At 40.6% G+C, this 16,829-nt stretch overlaps 1 protein-coding gene across 6 annotated transcripts in view; it reads left to right on the top strand.

Annotated features, from left to right (window-relative positions):
* PLD1 (phospholipase D1) overlaps positions 1-16,014 on the top strand; it is a 198,148-nt gene extending 182,134 nt beyond the window's left edge. For all 6 annotated transcript variants that reach the window (XM_032341350.1, XM_032341336.1, XM_032341333.1 and 3 more), the window contains 3 exons: positions 3,368-3,521; positions 10,475-10,592; positions 12,213-16,014. In XM_032341350.1, coding sequence (XP_032197241.1) covers positions 3,368-3,521; positions 10,475-10,592; positions 12,213-12,437 — 497 coding nt within the window. In that variant the 3' untranslated portion in view covers positions 12,438-16,014. The remainder of the gene's footprint in view (positions 1-3,367; positions 3,522-10,474; positions 10,593-12,212) is intronic.
* The last annotated feature ends 815 nt before the right edge of the window (positions 16,015-16,829 follow it).

A 16,829-nucleotide genomic window follows, 5' to 3' on the forward strand; every position in this document is an offset into this window, starting at 1 on the left:
GGGGAAAAAAAAAAAAAAGCTTATATCTAGGATTAATGAGATTATCTTATCTGGAACATGATTTGAAAAGAAAGAGAAAGCAATTCCGAAGCCAGAAAATATATAGACCACGGTGTGGTGATACATATATATGCGTGGACACACAGACACAGAGACACACTCTTTTAATACATAGGGCATTTAGAAAAATATGTGTCTTCTATCTCTTGCTCTATAGGGATCAAAGTTCTTTAGGGATTTTTTTTACTCTCCTAGTCCCCCAGTAAACATAGTTTCTCTAATTTCCCCCAAGCCACTCTGGCCTTGTTCTTCAGAAGCCAATCTCAGAAACTTTTCGTATTAAGTCTGGCAATGACATTAGGAAAGGAAAAATACTGATGTTTGCTGAAATGGAAAAACAAACAAATTTAGTTGATTTCTTCAGTAAGATTTCAGAACTCTTGAAGTAAATATTGACAGATATAAATATTTTCCTTTTAAAGGTCATTTTGGCTTTCAGCCTGCATACTTTAAATAAAGTATAAATGTAGAGTAGTTTGTAGTAACAGAACTAATGATTAAATAGGTCGAGTTTTTTAACTGACTTATTTTCTAGAAAGTTCTTAATTTATTTAGGCTAGCAATCATTGATCAGTCTTTTAAAGATTTTATTTATTTATTGTCAGAGAGAGAGAGAGAGAGAGAGAGAGCCCAAACAAGCAGGCAGAGTGGCAGGCAGAGGTGGAGAGAGAAGCAGGCTCCCTGTCAAGAAAGGAACCTGATGCAGGACTCGATCCCAGGACCCAGGGATCATGATCTGAGCTGAAGGCAGTGGCTCAACCAACTGAGCCACCCAGGCGTCCCAGTAATTGATCAATCTTGTACATAATTCTTACCCATTTTCTTGAAACCAAAGTGGCCTTGGGAATGTGGAGAGGTTTTACCTCCTAGTCGTTAGGGGCTAGATTTCTTTTTCTCCTTCTCCACGGACAAAACAGATTTCCCCATGGGAAAAATCCAAAGATACTTTTGTTTTTTGTATCTCAAGGGAAACTCTAAGAGAAGCAGGTTTGTTGGCGGTTTCACACATCAGCCCTACTTACATTCTTAACACTGAGAACAATATTTCAAATTCTCAGAGAGGAGTTTGAGACGTTAGGTTGAAAATATTTTACAGGTGTTCAAAGAAGTTAAAGTAACCTATGGTTAAATTTTCTAACATGGCAAATGTATGCCAGAATTATTGAATAACTAACGGAAGCAAAACAACTAATTATTTTTCCTTTCTCCTCACAAGGAAATACTTGCTTTCTCACACTAAAGATCTCTTTTGTGTGGAGGTTTAATTATCTCTTGCCTTGAGTGCCCCTGCTAGTCATGAAATCTGTGACCAAGTCCACTTTTCTAATCTATCTTAATATTGGCACTTAACCAAACTAACATTTTGTTTGCTTTTCTAAGTAAAATAAGACTATTCTTAAGTAGAATTTGAGCCTGTCCTGTTGACGAAGTGAACTAGTTTTTTTCAGTGTTCATTAATCCATAAAGGGGAGATACAAAAATTGAATGAAACACTGCCTCTGCCTTACAAAGCTCAAGGGCTTTTCCATTTAACACCAGAAACATCAGAGTGGGTATTGCTGAACGGGAGTAAGAAGGTGGGATGAAGCCCAACGTCAGGCTCCCTGCTCAGCGGGGAGTCTGTCTCTGCCAATCTCCTGGCTTGTGCCCTCTCTGTCAAATAAGTAAAATCTTGAAAAAAAAAAAAAATACCCCTGCTTTTTTAAAAAGATCTATCTTATGATCTCAGTTAGTAAAAGATCAAATTAAAGGTAAGAAAGATTAAATGACTTTGTCCAAATTAATGCTGGGCCAACTCTGAAGCCCAAGATATGGCTGCAAGTTTTACAGCATCATCAAAATTTAAGTGCATGTATAAAAGACAATCTACTGCTAACAAGACAAAGTATGTCAATCGTTCCCACCTTACAGAGCTCTGGTAGTGCTCCCAAATTTCTGTGAGGTTCTCCACCCTTTCTCTGTCAGCTATCGTCCCTGGGGGGCACCATTCACATCCATAGTTCTCACAGATTTGCATATAAAATATAGGACAGTATTGTGGCAAATGGCAATAAGACCTCCTTAGGAAGGGCCAGCTTTTCCTCATGTACAGCTTGCTGCCATTTGGGCTCAGGGGAGGGCTATACTATCACCTTACACCCTGACGGTCCCAATCCCAGAGGGTCCCTCTGGCTCCTGTTCGGTCCAGCCCTTCCACTCCATGCCTGCAGAAGCTGTGGAATGTGTGATAAGGGGAAGAAGAAGAAAAAAGAGGCAGGTTCCTTCTGTAGTTTATAGGACACCTCAAGGATTCAAAAGCACGAATCCAAAAGACGAATGCAGAAAAACATGCTGGGGTTTCCAAATACATGCAGCCCATGCAGAGCCCCAGCCCAACCTGGAGAAAGCCCAGGTTGAACTAATATTAAAATACTTGCCCTTCACATGTGAAAGTCAACATTCTCAGCTCATTTGGATTTAAAAATAGAATGGAAAAAAGTTGATATAGAAGCAGTTGGCATGCCACACAAGTGAGGCAAGAGAATATAAAAACCAAAGCCACTAATGCTAATCTGTATTTTGAGAGTGGGCTCTTGATTGTGAAGCTGCTCTGGGGCTTTGACATTCATAATTACACGGCTATGAGTTAAGTTACCAGACTCCAAAAGAGTAAGTCTAAAAGCTGACAAAATTAAACTGGTGTGTCTTTTTTGTGTGTGTGCATAATGATTACATCAGTTAGAAGCCTTTGAGCTACCAGATGGAAAATTCAGCTAGAGGTCTGTGAGACAATAAGGAAAATTGTATTATTTCACATACCAGCAGGTAAAAAAGTTGGCTAGTTCAGTGACTCAAAGACTCAGGGTTTTTCTTCTTTCTGCTCTGCCATCTTCCACTTGTCTGCTTGTCCCCTAGTGGTTACAAAATGGCTACAGCAGCTCCTGGAATCATGTCCTCATCCAACATCCAACCCAGAATATCAAAAGGCTTTAAGAGATGGCATCCCAGTCTGGTGTCTGTTTATAAAGAGACAGACTTTCTCAGAAGCCCCCATCATACTTTTCTTCATGTCACACTGGCTACAATGATGTCAAGTGCCCATTCCTAAGCCAGTCATGGATAAAAATCACAAAATTACTGTCCCTGGCTTAGACTGATCAAGACTTATGCCTGGGTTATGGTGGGCCTCCCCTTCCCAAAACTCAGCATTTCTTGGATAACCTGAACAAAATTAAGGTTTTCTTAGGAAGGAAGAATTGAGCAGGGAAGGCAACCAACAGTTCTCTTTGCCGAGAAGGTTGTTCTACGTCACTGTTTCCCATTATAGGCTCTGCCAACATAAATGATCGAAGCATGCTGGGGAAGCGTGACAGTGAAATGGCTGTCATCGTGCAGGACACAGAGACAGTCCCTTCGGTGATGGATGGAGAAGAGTACCAGGCTGGCCGCTTCGCCCAGGGACTTCGGCTGCAGTGCTTCAGGTGGGCCCCCCAGAGCTGTGGCCCTCTTATCTTGTTTCACTGTGGTGGGTGCTGGAACCCCATCCCACCTCCTGCCCTGAACACAAATGTCATCCCCAGGTCCTTCTTGTCTAAAACAGCATCTCCCAGAGGAGATGTGAATCACCAGTGGTGTGCAAAAGGACTTTATGTGGGTGTAAATATTTTCTATTTTAATCATTTTTTTTATTTTTTATTTTTAAGATTTTATTTATTTACCTGAGAGAGAGAGACAGTGAGAGAGAGCATGAGCGAGGAGAAGGTCAGAGGGAGAAGCAGACTCCCCATGGAGCTGGGAGCCCGATGCGGGACTCGATCCCGGGACTCCAGGATCATGACCTGAGCCGAAGGCAGTCGTCCAACCAACTGAGCCACCCAGGCGTCCCCTATTTTAATCATTTTTATTATTTTTATGTGTAATCAAGAAAAATAGCATTTTAAATTTATTCATTGATTTAGGACCAGGCCAGGTCAACCCATCTAATTTCTTTTTTTTTTTAAGATTTTATTTATTTTAGAGACAGAGTGAACAGCGGGGAGGGGCAGAGGGAGAGAGAATCTCAAGCAGACTCCACACAGAGCATGGAGCCTGACTGGGGCCTCTATCCCACAACCCCACAACAAGCCTGAGCCAAAACCAAGTGTTAGGTGCTTAACCAACTGAGCCACTCAGTCACCCCTATTTAAGTTTTTGGGTTTTTTAAAAGATTTTATTTATTTATTTGAGAGAGAGACAGAGATCGTGAGAGGGGAGAAGGTCAGAGGGAAAAGCAGAACCCCCATGGAGCTGGGAGCCCAGTGCGGGACTCGATCCTGGGACTCCAGGTGACTGAAAGCAGTCACCTAATGAACTGAGCCACCCAGGCACCCACCTGTTTAAGTTTTTTAGAGTTCATTTTTTAAAATTATAGTAGTCCCAATAATACAAGGATGTAATAGAGAAAATTAAAGGAGGGTGCCCGTGACTGCTGATGGTGAAGTTTGGAAACTTCAGCCCCAGACACAAAAGATTCTTCATCTTCTGCAACAAGATGTGAATTCTACACTGTTCTGTGCTCAAACTGAGAGAACACTGGGCAGAGCAGCAAGGGCTGGGGGACCCTAAATGACTCTCTCCTTCTCAGAAACCTTCTAGGGCCGGGCTCTAACTGGCCCCACCCCAGACCCTGTAATCTAGTCTCAGTAGTCAGATGGATCCTTCTAGAACCCCCGATCCTATCACTTCACTCATGGTCCATGGAATATCCTGAGCATTCCCCTATGGCGAGGCCCTTGCAGTGAGCTCCTCAGTCCATGATTCTAGAGCTGCATCCGCCAGGCATGGGTTTTTCCTTGTGGCCTCCATAGCGAGATGCAGCCAGTGGCCCTGATGAAGCCTTAAGCTATCTGGGGAAAGGAGCCGTTGTTTTAACCCTGTGGTGTGAATGGTGGCGCTTGGACATGGGTTCACTGGCAGAGAGGCACACCCTGAGTACTAGGCTCCCTGCAAATGCTGGCCGCCATTTTCCTCCTGTCCAGCAGCCCAGGCTCCGACTCTTGAGAAGCAAGATAAGCTTCAGTTCCCTCAGTTCCAGAGAGGGCGTCAATCTGCTCTCTCTGCCCCAGGAGCTTGGCAGATCCATCCCTCAAAATCTGACTGTCAAAACTTCCTCACAGTTCTTATGGCTGTGTTTATTGCCATTATTACTAATTGTTTTGCCAGTAAGATTTTTTTTTTCAAACCACTGATTTTCAATTAGCTTCTGGTGTTAATTTGTTTCATTTAGTGGGGAGGAGATTAAAATTAGTACCCTGTTAATCAGCCCACTGATTGCCTACGGCTGCATCTAAGTATTTCTTTGTATAAACCAGTCTTTTCAGTTTTGTGAGAACTTAAGTATTCTCGTTAAAGTGGTGAGCTTCTTTATAACTTTCTAAATGTATAATAATTATAAAGGTGTAGGTGGTTCTTATTACAACCTATTTTTGTGGTAGAAAATTTGGCAAATAGTTAAGCAATAAGAAAATTAAATTCATCTGTAGTCCCACTGCCCAGAGCTAACAGCTTTAACATTTGCTGTCTATCGTTCCCCTTTGTTCGGCACATATATATTACTACACTATTTCATTTTTAGGATCTTGCAGTTCTAGGAAGTTCTTCATTATTTAAAAAATGTTACAAACATCATTCCCCTTTGTTCGACACATATATATTACTATACCGTATTTCTTTTTTATTTTTTTTTTTTAAGATTTTATTTATTTCACACAGAGAGAGATCACAAGTAGGCAGAGAAGCAGGCAGAGAGAGAGAGAGGAGGAAGCAGGCTCCCTGCTGAGCAGAGAGCCCGATGCGGGGCTCGATCCCAGGACCCTGGGATCATGACCTGAGCTGAAGGCAGAGGCTTTAACCCACTGAGCCACCCAGGCGCCCCATACCGTATTTCTTTTTTAAAACATAATTGGAATCTTGCAATCCTAGGAAGTTCTTTATTATTTAAATAATGTTACATACTTCTGTGTCATCAAGTATTCTTCTATAACATTTAATGGCTGCATTGTATTATATCATGTGAATATGCTGCAATTCCTTTAACTGATACCTCACTGATAGACAGGTTTTTCACTGATACAAAAAAGTGGATACAGGGACACCTGGCTGGCTCAGCCAATAGAGCTGACTCTTGATCTCAGGGTTGAGAGTTCAAGCCCCATGTTGGCTGTGGAGATTACTTAAAAATAAAATCTTTAAGATAAATAAATAAATAAATGGATGTGTTTTCAAACTGTCTTAAAAGGTATTTGTTCATGAACAATCATTTTCTACTTTGCCCCAATGGGAAACACAGCTAATATATTAGAAAAATACCACAAAAAAACCTCATGCTATTTTTAGTAAGAAATGTTCTTGGGGTGCCTGGGTGGCTCAGTGGGTTAAAGCCTCTGTCTTCAGCTCAGGTCATGATCCCAGGGTCCTGGAATCGAGCCCCGCATCGGGCTCTCTGCTCCGTGGGAAGCCTGCTTCCTCCTCTCTCTCTGCCTGCCTCTCTGCCTACCTGCGATCTCTGTTAAATAAATAAATAAAGTCTTTAAAAAAATAATAATAATTTTTGAAAATGTTCTTAAAAGATAATATTGGGGCCTAGAACACAGCCATTTTCTCACTAAAAAAAAAAAAGCAGCTTCAATCCATTTTCCATCTGGGTTATTTTTGACTAGAAATAGAGAGACACATTTCAATGTGAAATCAATTCTAAATAAAGTCAACATCAGGGTACTGCACTGAATGTCGCAACTATGTACGGAACAGTTCATTAAGTCCTGGAAAATTATCCAACCGTACGGATGTAACCATCACTCAACAGAAACCATTATCCACCCAAGTACGGCTCAGAATCATGTCAAGCAATAGACATGAGGAATGGAAAGAACAAGAACTATTTTCTGCAGTTTTCCTCCTGTTCCACCGATGCATAAAAAATAAACCATTAAATAATTCCCATTATAAGCACCTACATTAAATCAGACATGTTCTCCCTCACCTTAGTTCTCAAAAGAATATCCAGAGAATTTCACTTTACTGTGCATTTTAACAGAAAGCTGACAGGGAAAATAATTTATTACTAGAAATTAGCTCTTATAGACTTATTTAAATACTTATTCTACAAACAAGCTCTTAACCGATAACTTGTTAGGCACATTGTGTCACCTCTTGTTTTGAAGTTAAAAGCAACGTCACAGAACTGTTTCTGCCAAGTTTTCAGCTGTTAGACCTGATCCCCATCAAAGGTATTATTATAACTGATGTATTGTCATGACTTGCACTGCCCGTCAGATTTGCTGCAGATTTTGCTTTGGGTCTTAGCAGCCAGCATCTGTGTGCAAACACCATTCTTTAAATCCTTTTTTTTTTTCCTTAAATCCATTTTAAAAGTTATTCTTCGATAGTCTGAAGGAGACATTATTTGAAGTGGAAATAAAATTTTGAGGTTATAAAGCTCTAAAAAATCCTAAGTGAGCCCATGGTGCCAAATCCATTTATTTTAAAGAATTTTTAGATAGTGGGAAAAGTGCAGACTAAAACTAAAATGAAATGTCCTTTTATCCTTGTAAAAATGGCTGAGCTTTTTCAGGAATTAATCATGTTGGGGATGACTGGAGAGAACAGGCACGGTCACGGCGTCTGTGTTGGAACAGCCTTTCTTGAAGTAAAATTTAATTCCAAAATTTTTCCTAGTAAAAGAGTCCTATAAATTCACAAAGTATTATGCATGATGAATAAATTATGTTCATTGTAAAACTGTGCAGAATAATGAAAAACTGGAAACCATCCAAAAGGTCATAATAAACTACTTGGTTAAAGAAATTTCACATGATGGGAAATTTTGCAACCATTAAGAACAATGATGTCAATCCACATTTATTTAAATACAGAGAGGGTAACAGCAGAAGGATTTCCACACTGTTGGATTCAGTGGTCAATTCTCATTTGAATTTGACACAGTTCTCCTTGGCAAACTTAGTGTGGTTCCAAGATACAACACCCTTGCTTTTCTCCAGGCTCATTTGCTGTTCCTTCTTTTCCCTCCCACTAAAGCTCACCAGGTCCTCTTTTCTGTTAAACTCACTCCTTTGGTAAACCAGGTAAAGTCCATGGCTTTATGAATACATATATAAAATAATTCTCAGATTTATACTCCAGCCAACTGGAGATTTATACTCTCCCCAACTCGAGATTCCTTTCTCCAGCTGCCTACTTTGCATTACCCTGTGAATGTTTAATGGAAGTCTCAACAGGTTCAACACTGAATTACTGGTCTTTTCCCACAAACTGGCACTACCCCCATTGTTATCCTTGATGCCTCACTTCTTTTCACATCATATACCTGCTCTGTCAGTACAACCTGTTGGCTCCACACCTTCCTCTCCACTGCCCAAGCCCCATCATCTCTCACTCAGATTACTGCAGGAGCTCCTAAGTGGTCTCGCTGTTATAGCCCTTGCCCCCACATTCTATTTTCAGTATAGCAGCCAAATTTTCAAATGTAAAGTCAGATCCTATCACTCCAGAGTCTGTAATATGTCCCAGCTTCTCTCAGTGTAAAAGACAAAGTCCTTCTAAGGCCTAGTCCTCACTTCTATCTTCAGTGTAACATAAGACTTTTTGATCTTCTTTGAACCAATCAGGCATGTGAGAAAGGGCTTTAGGTCCCATTTAAAATCTAGCTTTGTTAGTAGTAGGTCTCCAAATTTTAGCTTCCCATCTACAAAATGGGAATCATGTACCATGTACCTCACAGGATTGAGGTAGAAATGTTTTTTTTACTCAAGGCCTTCCATGAGTACAAGGATTTTTATTGTTTTCAAATGCGACCTCTAAAATTTATCTTGCTTTGCTTAAGAATTTGTTTCTAGTCCACTGTTTATATATGATCGAATAGGACAACATCTAGTTATGTGGCTTCTTTTTTGCCGGGCACTTCGGGGATTATGAGTAGCCAGGTCGTGTTCTCTTAAAGAACTAACCAGGTAGCTGTGGGACATAAACCTGTTAAAAACAAAAAGTGCATGAAGTATTGCAGGTGTTCTGATAAAGCAAATATGAGGTTCAGTGGGGGAGCAAAAGAAGAATGTCCAAATCTCTGAGGCCTGACAGAGAAAAATGGGAGCTGGGAGAAGGGGGAGCCATGAATCAAGGGGAAGCCTTGCACTGAATGCTGAAAGATAGATGGGGTCAGGCCAACCGGAAGGGTGGAGGGGAAGGCTCCCGTACTTTTAAAGCACACCCAGTATTTATCACACTACTTCATTCTTTTTAAGGATGATGATTTATTCATTATTGACCTTACCCATTTAATTTAACTACCCAAAGAAGCTCCATGTCTTTTGTGTTTGTTTCTGTGCTCTAGAGTTTGACATAGTTCTTGGCCCAAGAGAAGGAAGGGAGGGAGGGAAAGAGGAAGGGAAGAAAAAGGACTATTTCATTCTGGTTAAGAGCATAGGTTTGGGAGTCAAATGGTCTGGAGTCACAGATCTATAGCTTACCAGCTGGGTGACCTTGAACAAGTTACTTACCCTCTCTGTGCTTTAGTTCCCTTATTTGTAAACTGGAGATAATAATAGTTGCTTATTCATAACTTTGTTGAGACAGTTCTTGGAAAGGACTTGGCACTTTTGCTGGTACATGGGGTTTTGTGTGTGTGTGTGTGTGTGTGTGTGTGTGTATTTTATTTATTTATTTTTAAAAGATTTTATTTATTTATTTGACAGAGAGAGATCACAGTAGGAGAGAGGAAGGGAAGAGATCACAGAGAGAGAGGAAGGGAAGCAGGCCCCCTGCTGAGCAGAGAGCCCGATGTGGGACTCGATCCCAGGACCCTGAGATCATGACCTGAGCCGAAGGCAGCGGCTTAACCCACTGAGCCACCCAGGCACCCCTATGTGTGTGTGTATTTTAAAAGATTTATTTATTTGAGAGAGAGAGGAGGAGAGACAAAAAAGAAGCCCCAAGGGGATTCTCCACTGAGTGTGGAGCCCAATACAGGGCTTGATCCCAGGACCCCGAGATCTTTACCTAAGCCAAATCAAGAATCAGATGCCCAGCCAGATCACTCAGGTGCCCCCTGGGTGCTGACCCTTTGAATGCTAACCCTATACTCCAAGTCTCATCCCCTTAGGCCAAATTCCAAGAACTCTCTTGGAACTAAATTCAGGTGTTTCTGCCTATCCAACAGTTAAAATTTTCAAGCATCATAACAGCTTAGATTTGTTTTGTTTTGCAAGGAAGGTTTTATACACACAGAGAGAGAGTTTTAATGGCTTCCTCTGATTTTCTTTAAAAAAAAAAAAAAAAGGACTTCTGTGGTTGAGAGCCTGAATTACATTACCTTAGAAACAATACCTGCAGCAAATTTCTTTATCTCAGTAACTCATTTTGGAGCATACTTGTATTTCAGGGTTGTCCTTGGCTATCTTTCTGAATCAAGTGAAAACATTCAGGATCCAGTGAGTGACAAATTCTTCAAGGAGGTGTGGGTTGCAACAGCAGCTCGAAATGCTACAATTTATGATAAGGTGAGGTTTGCATATCTCCCCTCCCCTTTTTTAATTGAATCACATCACAAAAGCACGTTGTTATTGTTGCATATTATTGGAACAGAGTATTCTTAATGAGTGTAAAATAAAACAGTATATTTCCAAGTTGTAATAAAATACCTCTTTGTAGACCTTAAAAAACAGAGTCAAAAAGTATCATGGATTATGGTTTCGAAGAGCCGTGATATACTGATCTCTCATCTGACTCTGGGATCCCATCACGAGCATCCTTGGAAGGTGCTTACCCAACTTTTGGATGTGTCTAGTGACAGAGAAAAGAGGCAAATGGTATCCAAAAATGAGTCAGACCTGAGTTCGACCCAGCTCACCCAGCTGCTGGTGACAGAACTATGTATGTAGTGATTTGACTTTCTGAGCTCTCCTTTCTTCTATATACTGGAAGGAGTATCCACCAGGGCGCTTATGATAATAAAGAGTAGGCTTTTAAATGTATTTAGCACATAGCATAGTAAATGGTATCCATCCTTATGATGGAACTTACTAATAATGAAACACTTCTCTGTTGGGCAGCTCTAATTTTGGGAAGGGGTTTTAAAACAAGCTCCATGTGTTAGGGAGGCCAAATGTATCCTTTGGTAAGTTCTATCCATTGGTTATGATAAAGAATGTACAAGAGGTAGGAGCTGTGCAACAGGGGAGCAAGTTACTTCTTGAAGTAGCCAGCTTTCTGTCCTAGAAATATTCGAGCTGAGATCTGCTTACCATCTGGCAGAAATTGGTTAAGAGTGTGTTACTGTTCTTCATGACTGCTGGAGTCCCTTCCAGCTGGAAAATTCATCATTCCTAATGAAACATGACAGTCTATATAGCCTTATTTGATACTGAGGACTCAAGGCCACAATCAAATAGGTCATGTGCATGGAGTCTTTTAAAATGTAATTTAAAAATGCATAGCATAGCCTTGTTTTGATCCTCATGGTGGTGGGTGGGGGGGATGCAGTACAGGAAAGCAACTATAAAAAAACATTTTGGGAACAACAGGATGAATCTGAATATGGACCATATCTTAAATGACTTGGAATTGATTTTCTGAGGTGTGAAAATGCTATCGTGATTATATAGGCACATTCATATTCTTAATACATGCTGAAGTATTTAGGAGGGAACTGTTGTGATATAAGAGCTCATTTTCAATTAGCACAATAAGTGTACAACTGGTACCTTTAAAGGTACAGATATGAACATTTTTGAAAAATGAAAAGAGACAATATAATCTGCAATATTCCCCTTTGACCAGAACCTCCAGTGAAATTCTAAGAATTATTATCCAAAATCCTAACCTGAATGTGGTCTAACATCAGTGGAATTCCCCTACCACTAGCTTGACTTTATCCTGAAGTCAGTGACTCGTGCAGATCAGACAGAAGGCTCTATTGAAGAATTTTTCTTTTTGATGGAAGCAAATCTAGTCATCTCTTGGTAGCAAATAAGAAAAGCAACTCTTCAGTCAGGTCTGTGGCCTAAAACTACTACGTGTTTCGTAAAGCAAAGATTTGGTCTGTCAGAATGTGTATTTTCCATAAAGGGGATATCTTTTAAACTCACGACCTCATTTCTTCCTATTTGTGTTTTAATCAGGTGTTCCGGTGCCTTCCCAATGATGAAGTACACAATTTAATTCAATTGAGAGACTTTATAACCAAGCCCGTCTTAGCAAGGGAAGATCCCATTAGAGCTGAGGAAGAACTGAAAAAGATCCGTGGGTTCTTAGTGCAATTCCCTTTTTATTTCCTGTCTGAAGAAAGCCTCCTGCCTTCTGTTGGAACCAAAGAAGCCATAGTGCCCACAGAGGTTTGGACTTAAGGGAGATACTCATTTGCAGCTCAAGGACTTCCACCTTGAAAAGTACACTGCACACTGTGACTTTAGGGAGATCCTCACAGCCGCAGCCAGCCCTGGTATACCCTGGGATCTGCCGCAGGGACCCTCTGGATTGGCTGGGCAGGGCTGAGGTCCTACTGATCGAAGAACGCTGAACATCAGGTGGGCTTTCTAACTCCTCCTGCTTATCCCTCTGAAAAAGGGACTGTATTCTTATTGGTAGCATATACTCAACAACAAATTCCATGGTGTACACCAGAGTGCTCTTCCTTTTCTAACAAGAATTTACCTGTGCCTGTGATCTAGGTTGCCAAAAACTGTTGAAACCTCCTTGTTCTTCTCTGACCCCCATTATGCAGCAATGACTGCTGGACCTGCCCTCATTTCCTAGTACATACACACACAGTTTGAGACATTGTTTATTCCTAGAAGATGTTGTGATGCTGCTTTCAGGTTCTTCAAGGTGACAGGGGAATGCCCTTGCCCATCTGGTCCTGAAGTAGGAGTGTTCAGCCAGGCAAGGATGGGGTCCTTATCCCTTTTCAGTGACTGAAAGGACACGGTAGACATTATGTACACAGCAGCCCACATTAGGTTCTTCTGGTAACATTGACACTATAGATCTTAACACCACAGAACAATAGGAAGGAATTAAATTTGGTTATTGAGGCAGAGATTTTACTTGGCCTTCAAAGGCAATGACTAGATACAGTCTTTTGATAGGGCCCACCTGATCAAATCTGAAAACAGGTGTAGGATATTTCATTGCACAGCAGCTGATAAAACTCAGAGGCAGAGCACACAGCCTTCAGAAGCCTCCAAGGTAGCCATGGGGATCTGATCCAGACAAGAAAAGAAGATTCCTTATAGTCCTGGAAAATTTCCTATCATCTTGAGCTGCTGGATTGATTGAAATTAGAGTTTTTCCATTTGAAAATTGAAATTTGTCTTTTAAGAGAACCAGATGCTTCATAACTCATACCAAATTAGTAAGTAGAAGCCTAACCTTGACATTCAGCTCTCCCAGCTGTGTTACCTTCTTAAAGAAAAATTGATTGCAAAATGCTTGCTACTTAACCTGTGTTATAGTATTATTAAATACGCATTGACATTCCACCCCGCTTCCAAAGAGGTTAGGATATTCGTTAATTCACATTGTCCTAGTCTATGAATTTTTCTAGAAATCCATTTTTCCTCTTTGAATGGTAATATACCCTTTGGTACACCCTAGCTTTTATGTTACTAAGCAGAACTATTCTTACAGCCTGAAGAGCTAATGTGGGTTCCCAAAAGGCCTGTGCCCATAAAACATGATGTAGGTGCATTGATCACACATGAATGGATTACCAGGACAGATCTCACTGGAGTCATTCTTCAAAAAAAAAGTGAGGATCCAATCCCTGTTTTCATGGAGCTAGGAAAATGTTAAGCAGGAGTACAAAGTCAGTAATCTGGGTGAGTAGGAGAGAGTGTCACACTCAGGAGAGGATTTCACAACTAGAGAACATTTCACAAATGAGGTGGGGCTATGCTTTATGAATAAATAATTTCTCAGATGGCTGGCGGTGGTATAAAATGACTTCATTCTACAGCAGCTGTAAATAAGGCATTTGCTATTTATGAAGTTTAAATTGACATTTAAAATGTTGAGTGGATGTGGACTACCTAAGGATTCCTTATAGTTTACTTTTCCATATTTTTTAAACTGTACGACAGTCAACACTGGTTTTTGATTTTGTGCAAAATGCTCTCAACACTATGAAAAATAAAAGCCTAAAAGTTCCCCTTCTCTTAAAAAAAAAAAAATCACTTAACCCAGCCTCTCCCCATTTTATAGATGAGGAAACTGAGGCCCAGATTGGTTGAAGGACTCCCTTGAGTTCACCCAACTATGAGATAGTAGAGGGAGGACTGGTGAAATTGTGCTGGTCCATCTGTGGCCTCCCCCTTGATGTCATCAGTATCCACAAGTGAGGAGAGGCAGCAAACAAATTTAAGGCAGGATGTCTCTCAGCTGCTTCAAACACCGTGGTGTCATGTACTTAAGTGTTCTGTCTCCCCCTGTCCTGCAGGGACTTTGCCATGTTTTGTTCATAGTGTGTCCTCACATCCTGGAACGGTAGGTACCTGGCACAGTAACTGTTCGGTGGGTGAATAAACGAGGTGGAGGACAGTTAATGAAATGACAAACTTACATCATCTCAGGCAAGAAATCTTACTGTTGGTTTCTGGGGCAAGTTTCCTTTCTACTGCATCTTCTCAAAGGCAAGACATTCTTCTGTAAAGATGAGAGGCTACCACTTTACTTGGGTGGATTTTCTGGAAGATTCCGTGTAATGATTGCCTATTTGCAATAACAGCTTAGGTAGGGCAGCATTCTGCAAAAGTTACATGGGGTGTGGGCACAAGGTGTACTGCATGGCCTAATTATGGCATTTTAACACCATTACTATCTAATAGTAGAAGTTCAAATAACTTATCTTTAACATTGCAATATCTGATATCAACTTCAAAATGCAAATGATTTAAAGCCCCCTGAAAAGCTATTATGAATCTGTTCCACATTTTAAATTGACTTTGATCTTCTAAAATGCCCTTTAATGCTGTACCCCATACTCTGACAATCTCTAATACTTTGTTTTCAAGAAGGAAAAACTCTATGATTATACAAAATGACTGGCAGAAAGTAGACTAGCTACTCAGACTACTCAGACTGTCCAAGCCTACTCCTTGGAGGGTACTGGTCTGGTGCAGGCATTTGCTTGGTATCAAGTGTGCACTTGGTGACTCGCCCTTCCCTTGGGACGGTCTTCATTCTCAACTCTAAGGCATCACCCAGAGGCTTGGAGAGGCAGGCGGTCATTAGATAGTTGAGTGGCATATGGTAAAACAAAATACTGGTTTTCTTTTAATGCACCCTGTGGAAGAAAATTTCATCTGTAGGTAGTCAAAAACATGAACGGTTCACATCTTGTGTACTAACGTGGGAAAATGTAATACATCGTGAATGAATAGTCTCCCAGATGAAAACAACAGGCTGAGAAGCCTTTCTGCAGACGCCAGCCTATAGGTGGACCAGATCTGTATGCTCATCAAGAACCACCTCCTCCTGCATCTCCTCACCCCTTGTTCCTTCAGCCTCTGTCCCCAAGTAGAGGACCTCTTTATTACATTAACCATTTCAGAGAACAAGAAAAGAGTTTCTGAGGAAAAAAAAAAAAAATGAGGTCTCTAAACAAATTTCCGTTTAACTTACCCTTTTAAGTGACTGACAAAATATTATTTTTTAACAGAGATAATCGTCTTATTAACCTCCCTGATCTGATAAGGCACTTGAGCATTTTCTGATGTCTGTCACCCTCTGTAGCAGGGACAACGAGGATCCTTCATGTCTCCTCATCCCTCTCTACAGTCTCTTGTATAAAATGAGCAAATGCTAAAGGACTTTAAGTGTGCTTAGGAATACATTTGTATTACCCTGGAAGATCCTCTGAGGCCAATTACTACTGACAGTTTGGAGGTTTAAAATGGATGGGCCTTGAGAATCTTGAATCTAGAAATGCACTAGAAAAGGAATTCATCATCAGCATCTCTCAGAAAGTTGCAGGTGAAAGTCAGTGAATTCACATTATTCTTAGGGGGGTGGGCAGGTACCATAAAATGATTCCTAATGGCATTTAATTCACATGTGAGATAGTACTGACTGACTTGAGATTGGAAGCATTCACTAAAAGAAGTGAATGTTTTATGATTTAATTTCTTATAGGTTGTTTTATTTTCCCCTTATATTATTGTTACTTTAAGCTTAAAAACAGTAATCAAACATAAGATAAATGAAAATTTGTCATGCTGACGATTTGGAAGTTGTAAAGTCAGAGACTAGGATGGCAATCCAACCAAAACGCAGGCTTAACTACTAACTCTATCCCCAAGCAGCTATAACCGTCCACTTTATTCTTAATAAATGTATGTAAGTGAATGTCACCCTAATTCTGCCAGACACTAGGTAATAGACCATCATGCCCCATAATGTCGATCTACTTGGATTCTTCACACAAAATAGTTTGGGCCAAAGGCACTGCATTCTCCTAAACCACTCTAAAACTTCATACTGAAGTACTGCCGTTGGAGCACATGTCATGACACAAAAAACAAATACTTGGCAAGGAATATGGATTCAGAGTATTTCAATATTCTGGACAGAACTCAGGCTCCGAGCCTCACCTCTATTGCAGCACTTGGCACACCAAGGCTGGACCTCCTGTTTTTGTAAATAAAGTTTTATTTGAACACAGTCATGTCCATTCATTTACATGCATTCATGACCAAATGATCTGCAAATGCTAAAATATTCACCATATTTAAGAAAAGCCT

This window comes from Mustela erminea, chromosome 1 (assembly GCF_009829155.1).
Source record: "Mustela erminea isolate mMusErm1 chromosome 1, mMusErm1.Pri, whole genome shotgun sequence".
NCBI classification, from domain to species: Eukaryota; Metazoa; Chordata; class Mammalia; order Carnivora; family Mustelidae; genus Mustela; species Mustela erminea.